At 34.8% G+C, this 20,388-nt stretch overlaps 1 protein-coding gene across 1 annotated transcript in view; it reads right to left on the minus strand.

Moving 5' to 3' along the window:
• The window catches only part of LOC123995843, a 105,416-nt gene that overhangs the window by 54,799 nt on the left and 30,229 nt on the right, over window positions 1-20,388 (minus strand). The window contains exons 9-12 of the mRNA XM_046299525.1: window positions 19,519-19,671; window positions 19,278-19,389; window positions 18,957-19,023; window positions 18,810-18,856 (exon numbers count right to left, since the gene is read on the minus strand). Coding sequence (XP_046155481.1) covers window positions 18,810-18,856; window positions 18,957-19,023; window positions 19,278-19,389; window positions 19,519-19,671 — 379 coding nt within the window. The remainder of the gene's footprint in view (window positions 1-18,809; window positions 18,857-18,956; window positions 19,024-19,277; window positions 19,390-19,518; window positions 19,672-20,388) is intronic.

A 20,388-nucleotide genomic window follows, 5' to 3' on the forward strand; every position in this document is an offset into this window, starting at 1 on the left:
TAGAACAGTATAGTATCTAGAAAAGTCTACTATCTACTATCTAGAACATACTACTATCTACTATCTGGAACAGTCTACTATCTAGAACAGTCTACTATCTACTATCTAGAACAGTCTACTATATATTATCTAGAACAGTCTACTATCTACTATCTGGAACAGTCTACTATCTAGAACAGTCTACTATCCGCTATCTAGAACAGTCTACTATCTACTATCTAGAACAGTCTACTATCTACTCTCTAGAACAGTCTACTATTTATTATCTAGAACAGTCTACTGTCTAGAACAGTCTACTATCTAATATCTAGAACAGTCTACTATCTACTATCTAGAACAGTCTACTATCTACTATCTAGAACAGTCTACTATCTACTATCTAGAACAGTCTACTATCTACTATCTAGAACAGTCTACTATCTAGAACAGTCTACTATCTACTCTCTAGAACAGTCTACTATTTATTATCTAGAACAGTTTACTGTCTAGAACAGTCTACTATCTACTATCTAGAACAGTCTACTATCTACTATCTAGAACAGTCTACTATCTACTCTCTAGAACAGTCTACTATCTAGAACAGTCTACTGTCTAGAACAGTCTACTATCTACTATCTAGAACAGTCTACTATCTACTATCTAGAACAGTCTACTATCTATTATCTAGAACAGTCTACTATCTACTATCTAGAACAGTCTACTATCTAGAACAGTCTACTATCTAGAGAACAGTCTACTATCTACTATCTAGAACAGTCTACTATCTACTATCTAGAACAGTCTACTATCTACTATCTAGAACAGTCTACTATCTACTATCTAGAACAGTCTACTATCTACTATCTAGAACAGTCTACTATCTACTATCTACTAGAACAGTCTACTATTTATTATCTAGAACAGTCTACTGTCTAGAACAGTCTACTATCTAATATCTAGAACAGTCTACTATCTACTATCTAGAACAGTCTACTATCTACTATCTAGAACAGTCTACTATCTACTATCTAGAACAGTCTACTATCTACTATCTAGAACAGTCTACTATCTAGAACAGTCTACTATCTACTATCTAGAACAGTCTACTATTTATTATCTAGAACAGTCTACTGTCTAGAACAGTCTACTATCTACTATCTAGAACAGTCTACTATCTACTATCTAGAACAGTCTACTATCTACTATCTAGAACAGTCTACTATTTATTATCTAGAACAGTCTACTATCTACTATCTACTATCTAGAACAGTCTACTATCTACTATCTAGAACAGTCTACTATCTATTATCTAGAACAGTCTACTAGAACAGTCTACTATCTACTATCTAGAACAGTCTACTATCTACTATCTAGAACAGTCTACTATCTACTATCTAGAACAGTCTACTATCTACTATCTAGAACAGTCTACTATCTATTATCTAGAACAGTCTACTATCTAGAACAGTCTACTATCTACTATCTAGAACAGTCTACTATCTATTATCTAGAACAGTCTACTATCTACTATCTAGAACAGTCTACTATCTATTATCTAGAACAGTCTACTATCTGCTATCTAGAACAGTCTACTATCTACTATCTAGAACAGTCTACTATCTATCTAGAACAGTCTACTATCTAGAACAGTCTATCTAGAACAGTCTACTATCTACTATCTAGAACAGTCTACTATCTACTATCTAGAACAGTCTACTATCTATCTAGAAAAGTCTACTATCTACTATCTAGAACATCTACTATCTACTATCTGGAACAGTCTACTATCTAGAACAGTCTACTATCTACTATCTAGAACAGTCTACTATATATTATCTAGAACAGTCTACTATCTACTATCTGGAACAGTCTACTATCTAGAACAGTCTACTATCTACTATCTAGAACAGTCTACTATCTACTATCTAGAACAGTCTACTATCTACTCTCTAGAACAGTCTACTATTTATTATCTAGAACAGTCTACTGTCTAGAACAGTCTACTATCTAATATCTAGAACAGTCTACTATCTACTATCTAGAACAGTCTACTATCTACTATCTAGAACAGTCTACTATCTACTATCTAGAACAGTCTACTATCTACTATCTAGAACAGTCTACTATCTAGAACAGTCTACTATCTACTCTCTAGAACAGTCTACTATTTATTATCTAGAACAGTTTACTGTCTAGAACAGTCTACTATCTACTATCTAGAACAGTCTACTATCTACTATCTAGAACAGTCTACTATCTACTCTCTAGAACAGTCTACTATTTATTATCTAGAACAGTCTACTGTCTAGAACAGTCTACTATCTACTATCTAGAACAGTCTACTATCTACTATCTAGAACAGTCTACTATCTACTATCTAGAACAGTCTACTATCTACTATCTGAACAGTCTACTATCTAGAACAGTCTACTATCTATGAGAACAGTCTACTATCCACTATCTAGAACAGTCTACTATCTGTTATCTAGAACAGTCTACTATCCACTATCTAGAACAGTCTACTATCTACTATCTAGAACAGTCTACTATCTACTATCTAGAACAGTCTACTATCTACTCTCTAGAACAGTCTACTATTTATTATCTAGAACAGTCTACTATCTAGAACAGTCTACTATCTAGAACAGTCTACTATCTACTATCTAGAACAGTCTACTATCTACTATCTAGAACAGTCTACTATCTATTATCTAGAACAGTCTACTATCTACTATCTAGAACAGTCTACTATCTATTATCTAGAACAGTCTACTATCTGCTATCTAGAACAGTCTACTATCTGCGATCTAGAACAGTCTACTATCCACTATCTAGAACAGTCTACTATCTACTATCTAGAACAGTCTACTATCTATTATCTAGAACAGTCTACTATCTAGAACAGTCTACTATCTACTCTCTAGAACAGTCTACTATTTATTATCTAGAACAGTTTACTGTCTAGAACAGTCTACTATCTACTATCTAGAACAGTCTACTATCTACTATCTAGAACAGTCTACTATCTACTCTCTAGAACAGTCTACTATTTATTATCTAGAACAGTCTACTGTCTAGAACAGTCTACTATCTACTATCTAGAACAGTCTACTATCTACTATCTAGAACAGTCTACTATCTACTATCTAGAACAGTCTACTATCTACTCTCTAGAACAGTCTACTATTTATTATCTAGAACAGTCTACTATCTACTATCTAGAACAGTCTACTATCTACTATCTAGAACAGTCTACTATCTACTATCTAGAACAGTCTACTATCTACTATCTAGAACAGTCTACTATCTATTATCTAGAACAGTCTATTATCTAGAACAGTCTACTATCTACTATCTAGAACAGTCTACTATCTATTATCTAGAACAGTCTACTATCTACTATCTAGAACAGTCTACTATCTATTATCTAGAACAGTCTACTATCTGCTATCTAGAACAGTCTACAATCTGCGATCTAGAACAGTCTACTATCCACTATCTAGAACAGTCTACTATCTAGAACAGTCTACTATCTAGAACAGTCTACTATCTAGAACAGTCTACTCTCCACTATCTAGAACAGTCTACTATCTACTATCTAGAACAGTATAGTATCTAGAAAAGTCTACTATCTACTATCTAGAACATACTACTATCTACTATCTGGAACAGTCTACTATCTAGAACAGTCTACTATCTACTATCTAGAACAGTCTACTATATATTATCTAGAACAGTCTACTATCTAGAACAATCTACTATCTAGAACAGTCTACTATCCACTATTAGAAACAGTCTACTAACTATTATCTAGAACAGTCTACTATCTACTATCTGGAACAGTCTACTATCTAGAACAGTCTACTATCTACTATCTAGAACAGTCTACTATCTATAACAGTCTACTATCCACTATTAGAAACAGTGTACTATCTACTATATAGAACAGTCTACTATCCACTATCTAGAACAGTCTACTATCTAGAACAGTCTACTATCTACTCTCTAGAACAGTCTACTATTTATTATCTAGAACAGTTTACTGTCTAGAACAGTCTACTATCTACTATCTAGAACAGTCTACTATCTACTATCTAGAACAGTCTACTATCTACTCTCTAGAACAGTCTACTATTTATTATCTAGAACAGTCTACTGTCTAGAACAGTCTACTATCTACTATCTAGAACAGTCTACTATCTACTATCTAGAACAGTCTACTATCTACTATCTAGAACAGTCTACTATCTACTATCTAGAACAGTCTACTATCTATTATCTAGAACAGTCTACTATCTAGAACAGTCTACTATCTACTATCTAGAACAGTCTACTATCTATTATCTAGAACAGTCTACTATCTACTATCTAGAACAGTCTACTATCTATTATCTAGAACAGTCTACTATCTGCTATCTAGAACAGTCTACTATCTGCGATCTAGATCTAGAACAGTCTACTATCTACTATCTAGAACAGTCTACTATCTACTATCTAGAACAGTCTACTATCTATTATCTAGAACAGTCTACTATCTAGAACAGTCTACTATCTACTCTCTAGAACAGTCTACTATTTATTATCTAGAACAGTTTACTGTCTAGAACAGTCTACTATCTACTATCTAGAACAGTCTACTATCTACTATCTAGAACAGTCTACTATCTAGAACAGTCTACTATCTACTCTCTAGAACAGTCTACTATTTATTATCTAGAACAGTCTACTGTCTAGAACAGTCTACTATCTACTATCTAGAACAGTCTACTATCTACTATCTAGAACAGTCTACTATCTACTATCTAGAACAGTCTACTATCTACTATCTAGAACAGTCTACTATCTATTATCTAGAACAGTCTACTATCTAGAACAGTCTACTATCTACTCTCTAGAACAGTCTACTATTTATTATCTAGAACAGTTTACTGTCTAGAACAGTCTACTATCTACTATCTAGAACAGTCTACTATCTACTATCTAGAACAGTCTACTATCTACTCTCTAGAACAGTCTACTATTTATTATCTAGAACAGTCTACTGTCTAGAACAGTCTACTATCTACTATCTAGAACAGTCTACTATCTACTATCTAGAACAGTCTACTATCTACTATCTAGAACAGTCTACTATCTACTATCTAGAACAGTCTACTATCTATTATCTAGAACAGTCTACTATCTAGAACAGTCTACTATCTACTATCTAGAACAGTCTACTATCTATTATCTAGAACAGTCTACTATCTACTATCTAGAACAGTCTACTATCTATTATCTAGAACAGTCTACTATCTGCTATCTAGAACAGTCTACTATCTGCGATCTAGAACAGTCTACTATCCACTATCTAGAACAGTCTACTATCTAGAACAGTCTACTATCTAGAACAGTCTACTATCCACTATCTAGAACAGTCTACTCTCCACTATCTAGAACAGTCTACTATCTACTATCTAGAACAGTATAGTATCTAGAAAAGTCTACTATCTACTATCTAGAACATACTACTATCTACTATCTGGAACAGTCTACTATCTAGAACAGTCTACTATATATTATCTAGAACAGTCTACTATCTACTATCTGGAACAGTCTACTATCTAGAACAGTCTACTATCTGCGATGTAGAACAGTTTACTATCCACTATCTAGAACAGTCTACTATCTAGAACAATCTACTATCTAGAACAGTCTACTATCCACTATTAGAAACAGTCTACTAACTATTATCTAGAACAGTCTACTATCTAGAACAGTCTACTATCTACTATCTAGAACAGTCTACTATCTATTATCTAGAACAGTCTACTATCTACTATCTAGAACAGTCTACTATCTATTATCTAGAACAGTCTACTATCTGCTATCTAGAACAGTCTACTATCTGCGATCTAGAACAGTCTACTATCCACTATCTAGAACAGTCTACTATCCAGAACAGTCTACTATCTAGAACAGTCTACTATCTAGAACAGTCTACTCTCCACTATCTAGAACAGTCTACTATCTACTATCTAGAACAGTATAGTATCTAGAAAAGTCTACTATCTACTATCTAGAACATACTACTATCTACTATCTGGAACAGTCTACTATCTAGAACAGTCTACTATCTACTATCTAGAACAGTCTACTATATATTATCTAGAACAGTCTACTATCTACTATCTGGAACAGTCTACTATCTAGAACAGTCTACTATCTGCGATGTAGAACAGTTTACTATCCACTATCTAGAACAGTCTACTATCTAGAACAATCTACTATCTAGAACAGTCTACTATCCACTATTAGAAACAGTCTACTAACTATTATCTAGAACAGTCTACTATCTAGAACAGTCTACTATCTACTATCTAGAACAGTCTACTATCTATTATCTAGAACAGTCTACTATCTACTATCTAGAACAGTCTACTATCTATTATCTAGAACAGTCTACTATCTGCTATCTAGAACAGTCTACTATCTGCGATCTAGAACAGTCTACTATCTATTATCTCGAACAGTCTACTATCTATTATCTAGGACAGTCTACTATCTACTATCTGGAACAGTCTACTATCTAGAACAGTCTACTATCTACTATCTAGAAGAGTCGATTATCTATTATCTAGAACAGTCTACTATCTACTATCTGGAACAGTCCACTATCTGCTATCTAGAACATTCTAATATCTAGAACAGTCTACTATCTAGAACAGTCTACTATCTACTATCTAGAACAGTCTACTATCTATTATCTAGAACAGTCTACTATCTGCTATCTAGAACAGTCTACTATCTGCGATCTAGAACAGTCTACTATCCACTATCTAGAACAGTCTACTATCTAGAACAGTCTACTATCTAGAACAGTCTACTATCTAGAACAGTCTACTCTCCACTATCTAGAACAGTCTACTATCTACTATCTAGAACAGTATAGTATCTAGAAAAGTCTACTATCTACTATCTAGAACATACTACTATCTACTATCTGGAACAGTCTACTATCTAGAACAGTCTACTATCTACTATCTAGAACAGTCTACTATATATTATCTAGAACAGTCTACTATCTACTATCTGGAACAGTCTACTATCTAGAACAGTCTACTATCTGCGATGTAGAACAGTCTACTATCCACTATCTAGAACAGTCTACTATCTGTTATCTAGAACAGTCTACTATCCACTATCTAGAACAGTCTACTATCCGCTATCTAGAACAGTCTACTATCTACTATCTAGAACAGTCTACTATCTACTCTCTAGAACAGTCTACTATCTACTCTCTAGAACAGTCTACTGTCTAGAACAGTCTACTATCTAATATCTAGAACAGTCTACTATCTATTATCTAGAACAGTCTACTATCTACTATCTGGAACAATCTACTATCTGCTATCTAGAACAGTCTAATATCTAGAACAGTCTACTATCTACTATCTAGAACATTCTACTATCTACTATCTATAACAGTCTACTATCTGTTATCTAGAACAGTCTACTATCTGCGATCTAGAACAGTCTACTATCCACTATCTAGAACAGTCTACTATCTATAACAGTCTACTATCTAGAACAGTCTAATATCTAGAACAGTCTACTCTCCACTATCTAGAACAGTCTACTATCTACTATCTAGAACAGTATAGTATCTAGAAAAGTCTACAATCTACAATCTAGAACATACTACTATCTACTATCTGGAACAGTCTACTATCTAGAACAGTCTACTATCTACTACCTAGAACAGTCTACTATCTACTATCTAGAACAGTCTACCAACTATTATCTAGAACAGTCTACTATCTATTATCTGGAACAGTCTACTATCTAGAACAGTCTACTATCTACTATCTAGAACAGTCTACTATCTATTATCTAGAACAGTCTACTATCTACTATCTGGAACAGTCTACTATCTGCTATCTAGAACAGTCTAATATCTAGAACAGTCTACTATCTACTATCTAGAACATTCTACTATCTACTATCTATAACAGTCTACTATCTGTTATCTAGAACAGTCTACTATCTGCGATCTAGAACAGTCTACTATCCACTATCTAGAACAGTCTACTATCTGTTATCTAGAACAGTCTACTATCCACTATCTAGAACAGTCTACTATCTGCTATCTAGAACAGTCTACTATCTATTATCTAGAACAGTCTACTATCTATTATCTAGAACAGTCTACTATCTACTATCTAGAACAGTCTACTATCTACTATCTAGAACAGTCGACTATCTAATATCTAGAATCTAGAACAGTCTACTATCTACTATCTAGAACAGTCTACTATCTACTATCTAGAACAGTCTACTATCTACTATCTAGAACAGTCTACTATCTACTATCTAGAACAGTCTACTATCTACTATCTAGAACAGTCTACTATCTACTATCTAGAACAGTCTACTAGTCCCTTTACTATTTAGAACAGTCTAGTATCTAGAAAAGTCTACTATCTACTATCTAGAAGACTCTACAATCTAGAACAGTCTACTATCTAGACCAGTCGACTATCTACTATCTGGAACAGTCTACTATCTAGAACAGGCTACTATCTACTATCTAGAACAGTCTACTATCTATAACAGTCTACTATCTATTATCTGGAACAGTCTACTATCTGCTATCTAGTACAGTCTAATATCTGCTATCTAGAACAGTCTCTACTATCCACTATCTAGAACAGTCTACTATCTAGAACAGTCCACTATCTACTATCTAGAACAGTCTACTATCTATTATCTAGAACAGTCTACTATCTAGAACAGTCTACTATCTACTATCTAGAACAGTCTACTATCTACTATCTAGAACAGTCTACTATCTACTATCTAGAACAGTCTACTATCTATTATCTAGAACAGTCTACTATCTAGAACAGTCTACTATCTACTATCTAGAACAGTCTACTATCTATTATCTAGAACAGTCTACTATCTACTATCTAGAACAGTCTACTATCTATTATCTAGAACAGTCTACTATCTGCTATCTAGAACAGTCTACTATCTGCGATCTAGAACAGTCTACTATCCACTATCTAGAACAGTCTACTATCTAGAACAGTCTACTATCTAGAACAGTCTACTATCTAGAACAGTCTACTCTCCACTATCTAGAACAGTCTACTATCTACTATCTAGAACAGTATAGTATCTAGAAAAGTCTACTATCTACTATCTAGAACAGTCTACTATATATTATCTAGAACAGTCTTCTATCTACTATCTGGAACAGTCTACTATCTAGAACAGTCTACTATCTGCGATGTAGAACAGTCTACTATCCACTATCTAGAACAGTCTACTATCTAGAACAATCTACTATCTAGAACAGTCTACTATCCACTATTAGAAACAGTCTACTAACTATTATCTGGAACAGTCTACTATCTAGAACAGTCTACTATCTACTATCTAGAAGAGTCGATTATCTATTATCTAGAACAGTCTACTATCTACTATCTGGAACAGTCCACTATCTGCTATCTAGAACAGTCTAATATCTAGAACAGTCTACTATCTACTATCTATAATCTAGAGCAGTCTACTATCTATTATGTAGAACAGTCTACTATCTGCTATCTAGAACAGTCTACTATCCACTATCTAGAACAGTCTACTATCTATAACAGTCTACTATCTAGAACAGTCTAATATCTAGAACAGTCTACTCTCCACTATCTAGAACAGTCTACTATCTACTATCTAGAACAGTATAGTATCTAGAAAAGTCTACAATCTACAATCTAGAACATACTACTATCTACTATCTGGAACAGTCTACTATCTACTACCTAGAACAGTCTACTATCTACTATCTAGAACAGTCTACCAACTATTATCTAGAACAGTCTACTATCTATTATCTGGAACAGTCTACTATCTAGAACAGTCTACTATCTACTATCTAGAACAGTCTACTATCTATTATCTAGAACAGTCTACTATCTACTATCTGGAACAGTCTAATATCTAGAACAGTCTACTATCTACTATCTAGAACATTCTACTATCTACTATCTATAACAGTCTACTATCTATTATCTAGAACAGTCTACTATCCACTCTCTAGAACAGTCTACTATTTGCTATCTAGAACAGTCTACTATCTGCGATCTAGAACAGTCTACTATCCACTATCTAGAACAGTCTACTATCTGTTATCTAGAACAGTCTACTATCCACTATCTAGAACAGTCTACTATCTGCTATCTAGAACAGTCTACTATCTATTATCTAGAACAGTCTACTATCTATTATCTAGAACAGTCTACTATCTACTATCTAGAACAGTCTACTATCTAATATCTAGAATCTAGAACAGTCTACTATCTACTATCTAGAACAGTCTACTATCTACTATCTAGAACAGTCTACTATCTACTATCTAGAACAGTCTACTATCTACTATCTAGAACAGTCTACTATCTACTATCTAGAACAGTCTACTATCCCTTTACTATCTAGAACAGTCTACTATCCACTATCTAGAACAGTCTACTATCTACTATCTAGAACAGTATAGTATCTAGAAAAGTCTACTATCTACTATCTAGAACATACTACTATCTACTATCTGGAACAGTCTACTATCTAGAACAGTCTACTATCTACTATCTAGAACAGTCTACTATCTATTATCTAGAACAGTCTACTATCTACTATCTGGAACAGTCTACTATCTAGAACAGTCTACTATCTGCGATGTAGAACAGTCTACTATCCACTATCTAGAACAGTCTACTATCTGTTATCTAGAACAGTCTACTATCCACTATCTAGAACAGTCTACTATCTATCTAGAACAGTCTACTATCTACTATCTAGAACAGTCTACTATCTACTCTCTAGAACAGTCTACTATCTACTCTCTAGAACAGTCTACTGTCTAGAACAGTCTACTATCTAATATCTAGAACAGTCTACTATCTATTATCTAGAACAGTCTACTATCTACTATCTGGAACAATCTACTATCTGCTATCTAGAACAGTCTAATATCTAGAACAGTCTACTATCTACTATCTAGAACATTCTACTATCTACTATCTATAACAGTCTACTATCTGTTATCTAGAACAGTCTACTATCTGCGATCTAGAACAGTCTACTATCCACTATCTAGAACAGTCTACTATCTATAACAGTCTACTATCTAGAACAGTCTAATATCTAGAACAGTCTACTCTCCACTATCTAGAACAGTCTACTATCTACTATCTAGAACAGTATAGTATCTAGAAAAGTCTACAATCTACAATCTAGAACATACTACTATCTACTATCTGGAACAGTCTACTATCTAGAACAGTCTACTATCTACTACCTAGAACAGTCTACTATCTACTATCTAGAACAGTCTACCAACTATTATCTAGAACAGTCTACTATCTATTATCTGGAACAGTCTACTATCTAGAACAGTCTACTATCTACTATCTAGAACAGTCTACTATCTATTATCTAGAACAGTCTACTATCTACTATCTGGAACAGTCTACTATCTGCTATCTAGAACAGTCTAATATCTAGAACAGTCTACTATCTACTATCTAGAACATTCTACTATCTACTATCTATAACAGTCTACTATCTGTTATCTAGAACAGTCTACTATCTGCTATCTAGAACAGTCTACTATCCACTATCTAGAACAGTCTACTATCTGTTATCTAGAACAGTCTACTATCCACTATCTAGAACAGTCTACTATCTGCTATCTAGAACAGTCTACTATCTATTATCTAGAACAGTCTACTATCTATTATCTAGAACAGTCTACTATCTATTATCTAGAACAGTCTACTATCTACTATCTAGAACAGTCTACTATCTAATATCTAGAATCTAGAACAGTCTACTATCTACTATCTAGAACAGTCTACTATCTACTATCTAGAACAGTCTACTATCTACTATCTAGAACAGTCTACTATCTACTATCTAGAACAGTCTACTATCTACTATCTAGAACAGTCTACTATCTACTATCTAGAACAGTCTACTAGTCCCTTTACTATTTAGAACAGTCTAGTATCTAGAAAAGTCTACTATCTACTATCTAGAAGACTCTACAATCTAGAACAGTCTACTATCTAGACCAGTCGACTATCTACTATCTGGAACAGTCTACTATCTAGAACAGGCTACTATCTACTATCTAGAACAGTCTACTATCTATAACAGTCTACTATCTATTATCTGGAACAGTCTACTATCTGCTATCTAGTACAGTCTAATATCTGCTATCTAGAACAGTCTCTACTATCCACTATCTAGAACAGTCTACTATCTAGAACAGTCCACTATCTACTATCTAGAACAGTCTACTATCTATTATCTAGAACAGTCTACTATCTAGAACAGTCTACTATCTACTATCTAGAACAGTCTACTATCTACTATCTAGAACAGTCTACTATCTACTATCTAGAACAGTCTACTATCTATTATCTAGAACAGTCTACTATCTAGAACAGTCTACTATCTACTATCTAGAACAGTCTACTATCTATTATCTAGAACAGTCTACTATCTACTATCTAGAACAGTCTACTATCTATTATCTAGAACAGTCTACTATCTGCTATCTAGAACAGTCTACTATCTGCGATCTAGAACAGTCTACTATCCACTATCTAGAACAGTCTACTATCTAGAACAGTCTACTATCTAGAACAGTCTACTATCTAGAACAGTCTACTCTCCACTATCTAGAACAGTCTACTATCTACTATCTAGAACAGTATAGTATCTAGAAAAGTCTACTATCTACTATCTAGAACAGTCTACTATATATTATCTAGAACAGTCTTCTATCTACTATCTGGAACAGTCTACTATCTAGAACAGTCTACTATCTGCGATGTAGAACAGTCTACTATCCACTATCTAGAACAGTCTACTATCTAGAACAATCTACTATCTAGAACAGTCTACTATCCACTATTAGAAACAGTCTACTAACTATTATCTGGAACAGTCTACTATCTAGAACAGTCTACTATCTACTATCTAGAAGAGTCTTATCTATTATCTAGAACAGTCTACTATCTACTATCTGGAACAGTCCACTATCTGCTATCTAGAACAGTCTAATATCTAGAACAGTCTACTATCTACTATCTATAATCTAGAGCAGTCTACTATCTATTATGTAGAACAGTCTACTATCTGCTATCTAGAACAGTCTACTATCCACTATCTAGAACAGTCTACTATCTATAACAGTCTACTATCTAGAACAGTCTAATATCTAGAACAGTCTACTCTCCACTATCTAGAACAGTCTACTATCTACTATCTAGAACAGTATAGTATCTAGAAAAGTCTACAATCTACAATCTAGAACATACTACTATCTACTATCTGGAACAGTCTACTATCTACTACCTAGAACAGTCTACTATCTACTATCTAGAACAGTCTACCAACTATTATCTAGAACAGTCTACTATCTATTATCTGGAACAGTCTACTATCTAGAACAGTCTACTATCTACTATCTAGAACAGTCTACTATCTATTATCTAGAACAGTCTACTATCTACTATCTGGAACAGTCTAATATCTAGAACAGTCTACTATCTACTATCTAGAACATTCTACTATCTACTATCTATAACAGTCTACTATCTATTATCTAGAACAGTCTACTATCCACTCTCTAGAACAGTCTACTATTTGCTATCTAGAACAGTCTACTATCTGATCTAGAACAGTCTACTATCCACTATCTAGAACAGTCTACTATCTGTTATCTAGAACAGTCTACTATCCACTATCTAGAACAGTCTACTATCTGCTATCTAGAACAGTCTACTATCTATTATCTAGAACAGTCTACTATCTATTATCTAGAACAGTCTACTATCTACTATCTAGAACAGTCTACTATCTAATATCTAGAATCTAGAACAGTCTACTATCTACTATCTAGAACAGTCTACTATCTACTATCTAGAACAGTCTACTATCTACTATCTAGAACAGTCTACTATCTACTATCTAGAACAGTCTACTATCTACTATCTAGAACAGTCTACTATCTGCTATCTAGAACAGTCTACTATCTATTATCTAGAACAGTCTAATATCTGCTATCTAGAACAGTCTCTACTATCCACTATCTAGAACAGTCTACTATCTAGAACAGTCCACTATCCACTATCTAGAACATTATACTATCTGCTATCTAGAACAGTCTACTATCCACTATCTAGAACAGTCTACTATCTAGAACAGTCTACTATCTACTATCTATAAATCTAGAACAGTCTGCTATCTACTATCTATTATCTAGAACAGTCTACTATCTGCTATCTAGAACAGTCTCTACTATCCACTATCTAGAACAGTCTACTATCTAGAACAGTCCACTATCCACTATCTAGAACATTATACTATCTGCTATCTAGAACAGTCTACTATCCACTATCTAGAACAGTCTACTATCTAGAACAGTCTACTATATACTATCTACTATCTATTATCTAGAACAGTCTACTATCTGCTATCTAGTACAGTCTCTACTATCTACTATCTAGAACAGTCTACTATCTAGAACAGTCTACTATCCACTATCTAGAACAGTCTACTATCCACTATCTAGAACAGTCTACTATCCACTATCTAGAACAGTCTACTATCCGCTATCTAGAACAGTCTACTATCCACTATCTAGAACATTATACTATCTGCTATCTAGAACATTCTACTATCTATTATCTAGAACACTCTACTATCTACTATCTAGAACAGTCTACTATCTATCATCTAGAACAGTCGACTATCTACTATCTAGAACAGTCTACTATCTGCTATCTAGAACAGTCTACTATCTACTATCTAGAACAGTCTACTATCTATTATGTAGAACAGTCTACTATCTATTATCTTGAACAGTCTACTATCTGCTATCTAGAACAGTCTACTATCTACTATATATTATCTAGAACAGTCTACTATCCACTATCTAGAACAGTCTACTATCTAGAACAGTCTACTATCTAGAACAGTCTACTATCCACCATTAGGAACAGTCTACTATCTACTATATAGAACAGTCTACTATCTATTATCTAGAACAGTCTACTATCCACTATCTAGAACAGTCTACTATCCACTATCTAGAACAGTCTACTATGTGCTATCTTGAACAGTCTACTATCTACTATCTAGAACAGTCTACTATCTATCATCTAGAACAGTCTACTATCTACTATCTATTATCTAGAACAGTCTACTATCTGCTATCTAGAACAGTCTACTATCTGCTATCTAGAACAGTCTACTATCTGCTATCTAGAACAGTCTACTATCCACTATCTAGAACAGTCTACTATCTAGAACAGTCTACTATCTGAAACAGTCTACTATCTAGAACAGTCTACTATCCACTATCTAGAACAGTCTACTATCCGCTATCTAGAACAGTCTACTATCCACTATCTAGAACAGTCTACTATCCACTATCTAGAACATTATACTATCTGCTATCTAGAACATTCTACTATCTATTATCTAGAACACTCTACTATCTACTATCTAGAACAGTCTACTATCTATCATCTAGAACAGTCGACTATCTACTATCTAGAACAGTCTACTATCTGCTATCTAGAACAGTCTACTATCTACTATCTAGAACAGTCTACTATCTATTATGTAGAACAGTCTACTATCTATTATCTTGAACAGTCTACTATCTGCTATCTAGAACAGTCTACTATCTACTATATATTATCTAGAACAGTCTACTATCCACTATCTAGAACAGTCTACTATCTAGAACAGTCTACTATCTAGAACAGTCTACTATCCACCATTAGGAACAGTCTACTATCTACTATATAGAACAGTCTACTATCTATTATCTAGAACAGTCTACTATCCACTATCTAGAACAGTCTACTATCCACTATCTAGAACAGTCTACTATCTGCTATCTAGAACAGTCTACTATCCACTATCTAGAACATTCTACTATCCACTTTCTAGAACAGTCTACTATGTGCTATCTTGAACAGTCTACTATCTACTATCTAGAACAGTCTACTATCTATCATCTAGAACAGTCTACTATCTACTATCTATTATCTAGAACAGTCTACTATCCACTATCTAGAACAGTCTACTATCCACTATCTAGAACAGTCTACTATCTGCTATCTAGAACAGTCTACTATCCACTATCTAGAACATTCTACTATCCACTTTCTAGAACAGTCTACTATGTGCTATCTTGAACAGTCTACTATCTACTATCTAGAACAGTCTACTATCTACTATCTAGAACAGTCTACTATCTACTATCTAGAACAGTCTACTATCTACTATATAGAACAGTCTACTATCTACTATCTAGTTCAGTCTACTATCTACTATCTAGAACAGTCTACTATGTATTCTCTAGAACAGTCTACTATCTACTATCTAGAACAGTCTACTATCTACTATCTAGAACAGTCTACTATCTACTATCTAGAACAGTCTACTATCTATTATCTAGAACAGTCTACTATCTACTATCTAGAACAGTCTACTATGTATTCTCTAGAACAGTCTACTATCTACTATCTAGAACAGTCTACTATCTACTATCTAGAACAGTCTACTATCTACTATCTAGAACAGTCTACTATCTACTATCTAGAACAGTCTACTATCTACTATCTAGAACAGTCTACTATCTACTATCTAGAACAGTCTACTATCTACTATCTAGAACAGTCTGGTCAGCTTGTTGATGAACAGAATGCTTTCAGAAAACCAGAGTGTTTGATGTGATGTTTGTTGTTATGTAACTGTAAACACATGTATGCAACCAATAAAATGTTATTTTACTTCATGTTGTTGTACAGACGACTAATGACCTTTTACACTCTGTCTGCTGACTGCCGTGTATACAAGAAGGATGTATTCTTCTATAAAAGCAGAGACCCGACTATGTTTGTTAAGCATTCAACTCTGGACTCTTGGTGATGGTTGATTGCTTAATTTATGCAAATCTTATAAAATTGTTGTTTGAAAGAATCTGCAGTCTCTCTCTTCCTGTAGAATTGCTACCACAGGAAAGTGGGTTAGAGGTGTTAATGCATAATGCATAAGCAGTCTTAATGAGAACATTCTGAAAGTTCTATGGTAGTTAATTCACCAGTAGGAAGTTAGCTACATTAAACTAGTTCTATGGTAGTTAATTCAACAGTAGGAAGTTAGCTACATTAAACTAGTTCTATGGTAGTTAATTCAACAGTAGGAAGTTAGCTACATTAAACTAGTCCTATGGTAGTTAATTCACCAGTAGGAAGTTAGCTACATTAAACTAGTTCTATGGTAGTTAATTCACCAGTAGGAATTTAGTTACATTAAACTAGTTCTATGGTAGTTAATTCACCAGTAGGAAGTTAGCTACATTAAACTAGTTCTATGGTAGTTAATTCAACAGTAGGAAGCTAGCTACATTAAACTAGTTCTATGGTAGTTAATTCAACAGTAGGAAGTTAGCTACATTAATTGGTAGTTAATTCACCAGTAGGATGTTAGCTACATTAAACTAGTCCTATGGTAGTTAATTCAACAGTAGGAAGTTAGCTACATTAAACTAGTCCTATGGTAGTTAATTCACCAGTAGGAAGTTAGCTACATTAAACTAGTTCTATGGTAGTTAATTCACCAGTAGGAATTTAGTTACATTAAACTAGTTCTATGGTAGTTAATTCACCAGTAGGAAGTTAGCTACATTAAACTAGTTCTATGGTAGTTAATTCAACAGTAGGAAGCTAGCTACATTAAACTAGTTCTATGGTAGTTAATTCAACAGTAGGAAGTTAGCTACATTAATTGGTAGTTAATTCACCAGTAGGATGTTAGCTACATTAAACTAGTCCTATGGTAGTTAATTCAACAGTAGGAAGTTAGCTACATTAAACTAGTTCTATGGTAGTTAATTCAACAGTAGGAATTTAGCTACATTAAACTAGTCCTATGGTAGTTAATTCAACAGTAGGAAGTTAGCTACATTAAACTAGTTCTATGGTAGTTAATTCAACAGTAGGAAGTTAGCTACATTAAATTAATTGATGCAGTTACCAAAACAGCTGTATTGTTTAATTGGTAGAAGGTTTTTCTGTTCTAATTTTAGATTTGAATAGCAGAGTAGACTAATAATGTGCTCTATGTTTTTGTCAAAGCTACAGGGAAAGTGGTCAAAATAGCTGATAGCTGATTCGTATCAAAATCACATTGTTTAGAGTGAATAGACTGTTGGAAGTCAGATTTAAAATGGGAGATTTAAATAAAAGGAGATTTAGAATAGATATCCCGTTAAAGAGGAAGAGGATATCTAGGATAGCCTGAGTAAAAGGCAGTTTACTTTGGGCACCTCAGTCATCCAAACACTGAGAGGTTTTCTAGGAGGACAAAAAGCTTAATAGTTTAAAAACAATTCCAGACCTACACACATTCAACACGTTTCACAAGTGTCATTAATGATCAGACAGCTGTCATCTTCTAAATGTCAGAGTGCCTTTCAACAAGGAGCTGCACATGTAACAGCATTAACTTATAGTCTAGCCAAGGCAATGGGCCACATGTAACAGCATTAACTTATAGTCTAGCCAAGGCAATGGGCCACATGTAACAGCATTAACTTATAGTCTAGCCAAGGCAATGGGCCACATGTAACAGCATTAACTTATAGTCTAGCCAAGGCAATGGGCCACATGTAACAGCATTAACTTATAGTCTAGCCGAGGCAATGGGCCACATGTAACAGCATTAACTTATAGTCTAGCCAAGGCAATGGGCCAAGACATTCCTACCTCTCTCATGTGATTTCTTCAGACTTGGTAATGATGCTAAATCAGATCTAAAAGAAAATGAAATAAGAAATACATGAATGTAATTGAGTGTTAATATGGTCTCTGTATAAAACGTGTCCAGATACAAGACAGTGTTAGACCTGCTACCTTGTCTCCATAGAACACACATAGAACCTCAGCTCTCCACAGGACAGGTCATTCCAGCCCTGCCCACCTGTTGTCAAGACAAATCACACTTCAGTTATTTCAATGTGCTCAGAGAGAGAGAGTGTGTGTGTGTGTGTGTGTGTGTGTGTGTGTGTGTGTGTGTGTGTGTGTGTGTGTGTGTGTGTGTGTGTGTGTGTGTGTGTGTGTGTGTGTGTGTGTGTGTGTGTGTGTGTGTGTGTGTGTGTGTGTGTGTGTGTGTGTGTGTGTGTGCGTGCGTGCGCGTGCGCGTGCGCGTGCGTGTGTGTGTGTGTGTGTGTGTACCTCCAGTGTGTAGCTCCATACAGTTCTCCCCCTGTCCAGAGTTACTGGGCTCATCCTCCTCCCAGTAGAAACTGTCAACAGCTGAGCCGTCACTCCACAGCCACATCCCCTCCTTATCACAGAAACACATTGATTGATGGATTGAAACCACTTCATTGTTTTTAAACAGAAAGTATGTTGAGCTTTTGCCTCTGTAAACTGTAGACATTTGACAGACTGGTTGACAGACTGACTGACTGACTGATGAATTATTGACCCCATGTACATGAGCTGCATCGTAGCCTCCTATCCAGACCGGCTGGTCTGTGTGTCTCCTGACCAGATCCTGGACAAACACCTGTTGACCAGGGCTGTGAACCGACACCAGGTTCCCTCTGTGCTGGGAGCAGTATAACTAGAGGGACAGTCAGAGAACATTGTGTTAGCCCGCTGAGCTAAAGCCCTGGCAGTACCTCAGGGAGCGAAGATCAATGCAGACACCTCCTTTGACCGCATTTCCTTTCAGTTCTCTGCTGCCAATGACTGACACAAATTGCACACAAAAAAAACTTTAATCAGCAGCTATCTGATCAGCTTACCGATCACTGTCGCTGTACATAGCCCATCTATAAACAGCCCATCCAACTACCTACCTACCTCATCCCCATATCCTCATCCTCATCACCTGAAACCCCACCTCTTTAAGGAATACCTAGGATAGGATAAGTAATCCTTCTCACCCCCCCCCCTTTAAGATTTAGATGCACTATTGTAAAGTGACTGTTCTACTGGATGTCATAAGGTGAATGCACCAATTTGTAAGTCGCTCTGGATAAGAGCGTCTGCTAAACGACTTAAATGTAAATGTAAATATTGTTTTTATTAACTTTTTGCTCTTTTGCACACCAGTATTTCTACTTTTACGTCATAATCTCCACATCTATCTCTCCAGTGTTTATTTGCTAAATTGTAATTACTTTGCTACTATGGCCTATTTATTTATTTGCCTCCTTACTCCATTTTTCTATTGTGTTATTGACAGTACATGTGTTTATCCCATGTTTAACTGTGTTGTTGATCTGCTTTGTTTTAACTTGGCCAGGTGGCAGTTGTAACTGTCCTTCCTGGTTAA

The sequence above is a fragment of the Oncorhynchus gorbuscha genome, linkage group LG14 (genome assembly GCF_021184085.1).
Source record: "Oncorhynchus gorbuscha isolate QuinsamMale2020 ecotype Even-year linkage group LG14, OgorEven_v1.0, whole genome shotgun sequence".
Lineage (NCBI taxonomy): Eukaryota > Metazoa > Chordata > Actinopteri > Salmoniformes > Salmonidae > Oncorhynchus > Oncorhynchus gorbuscha.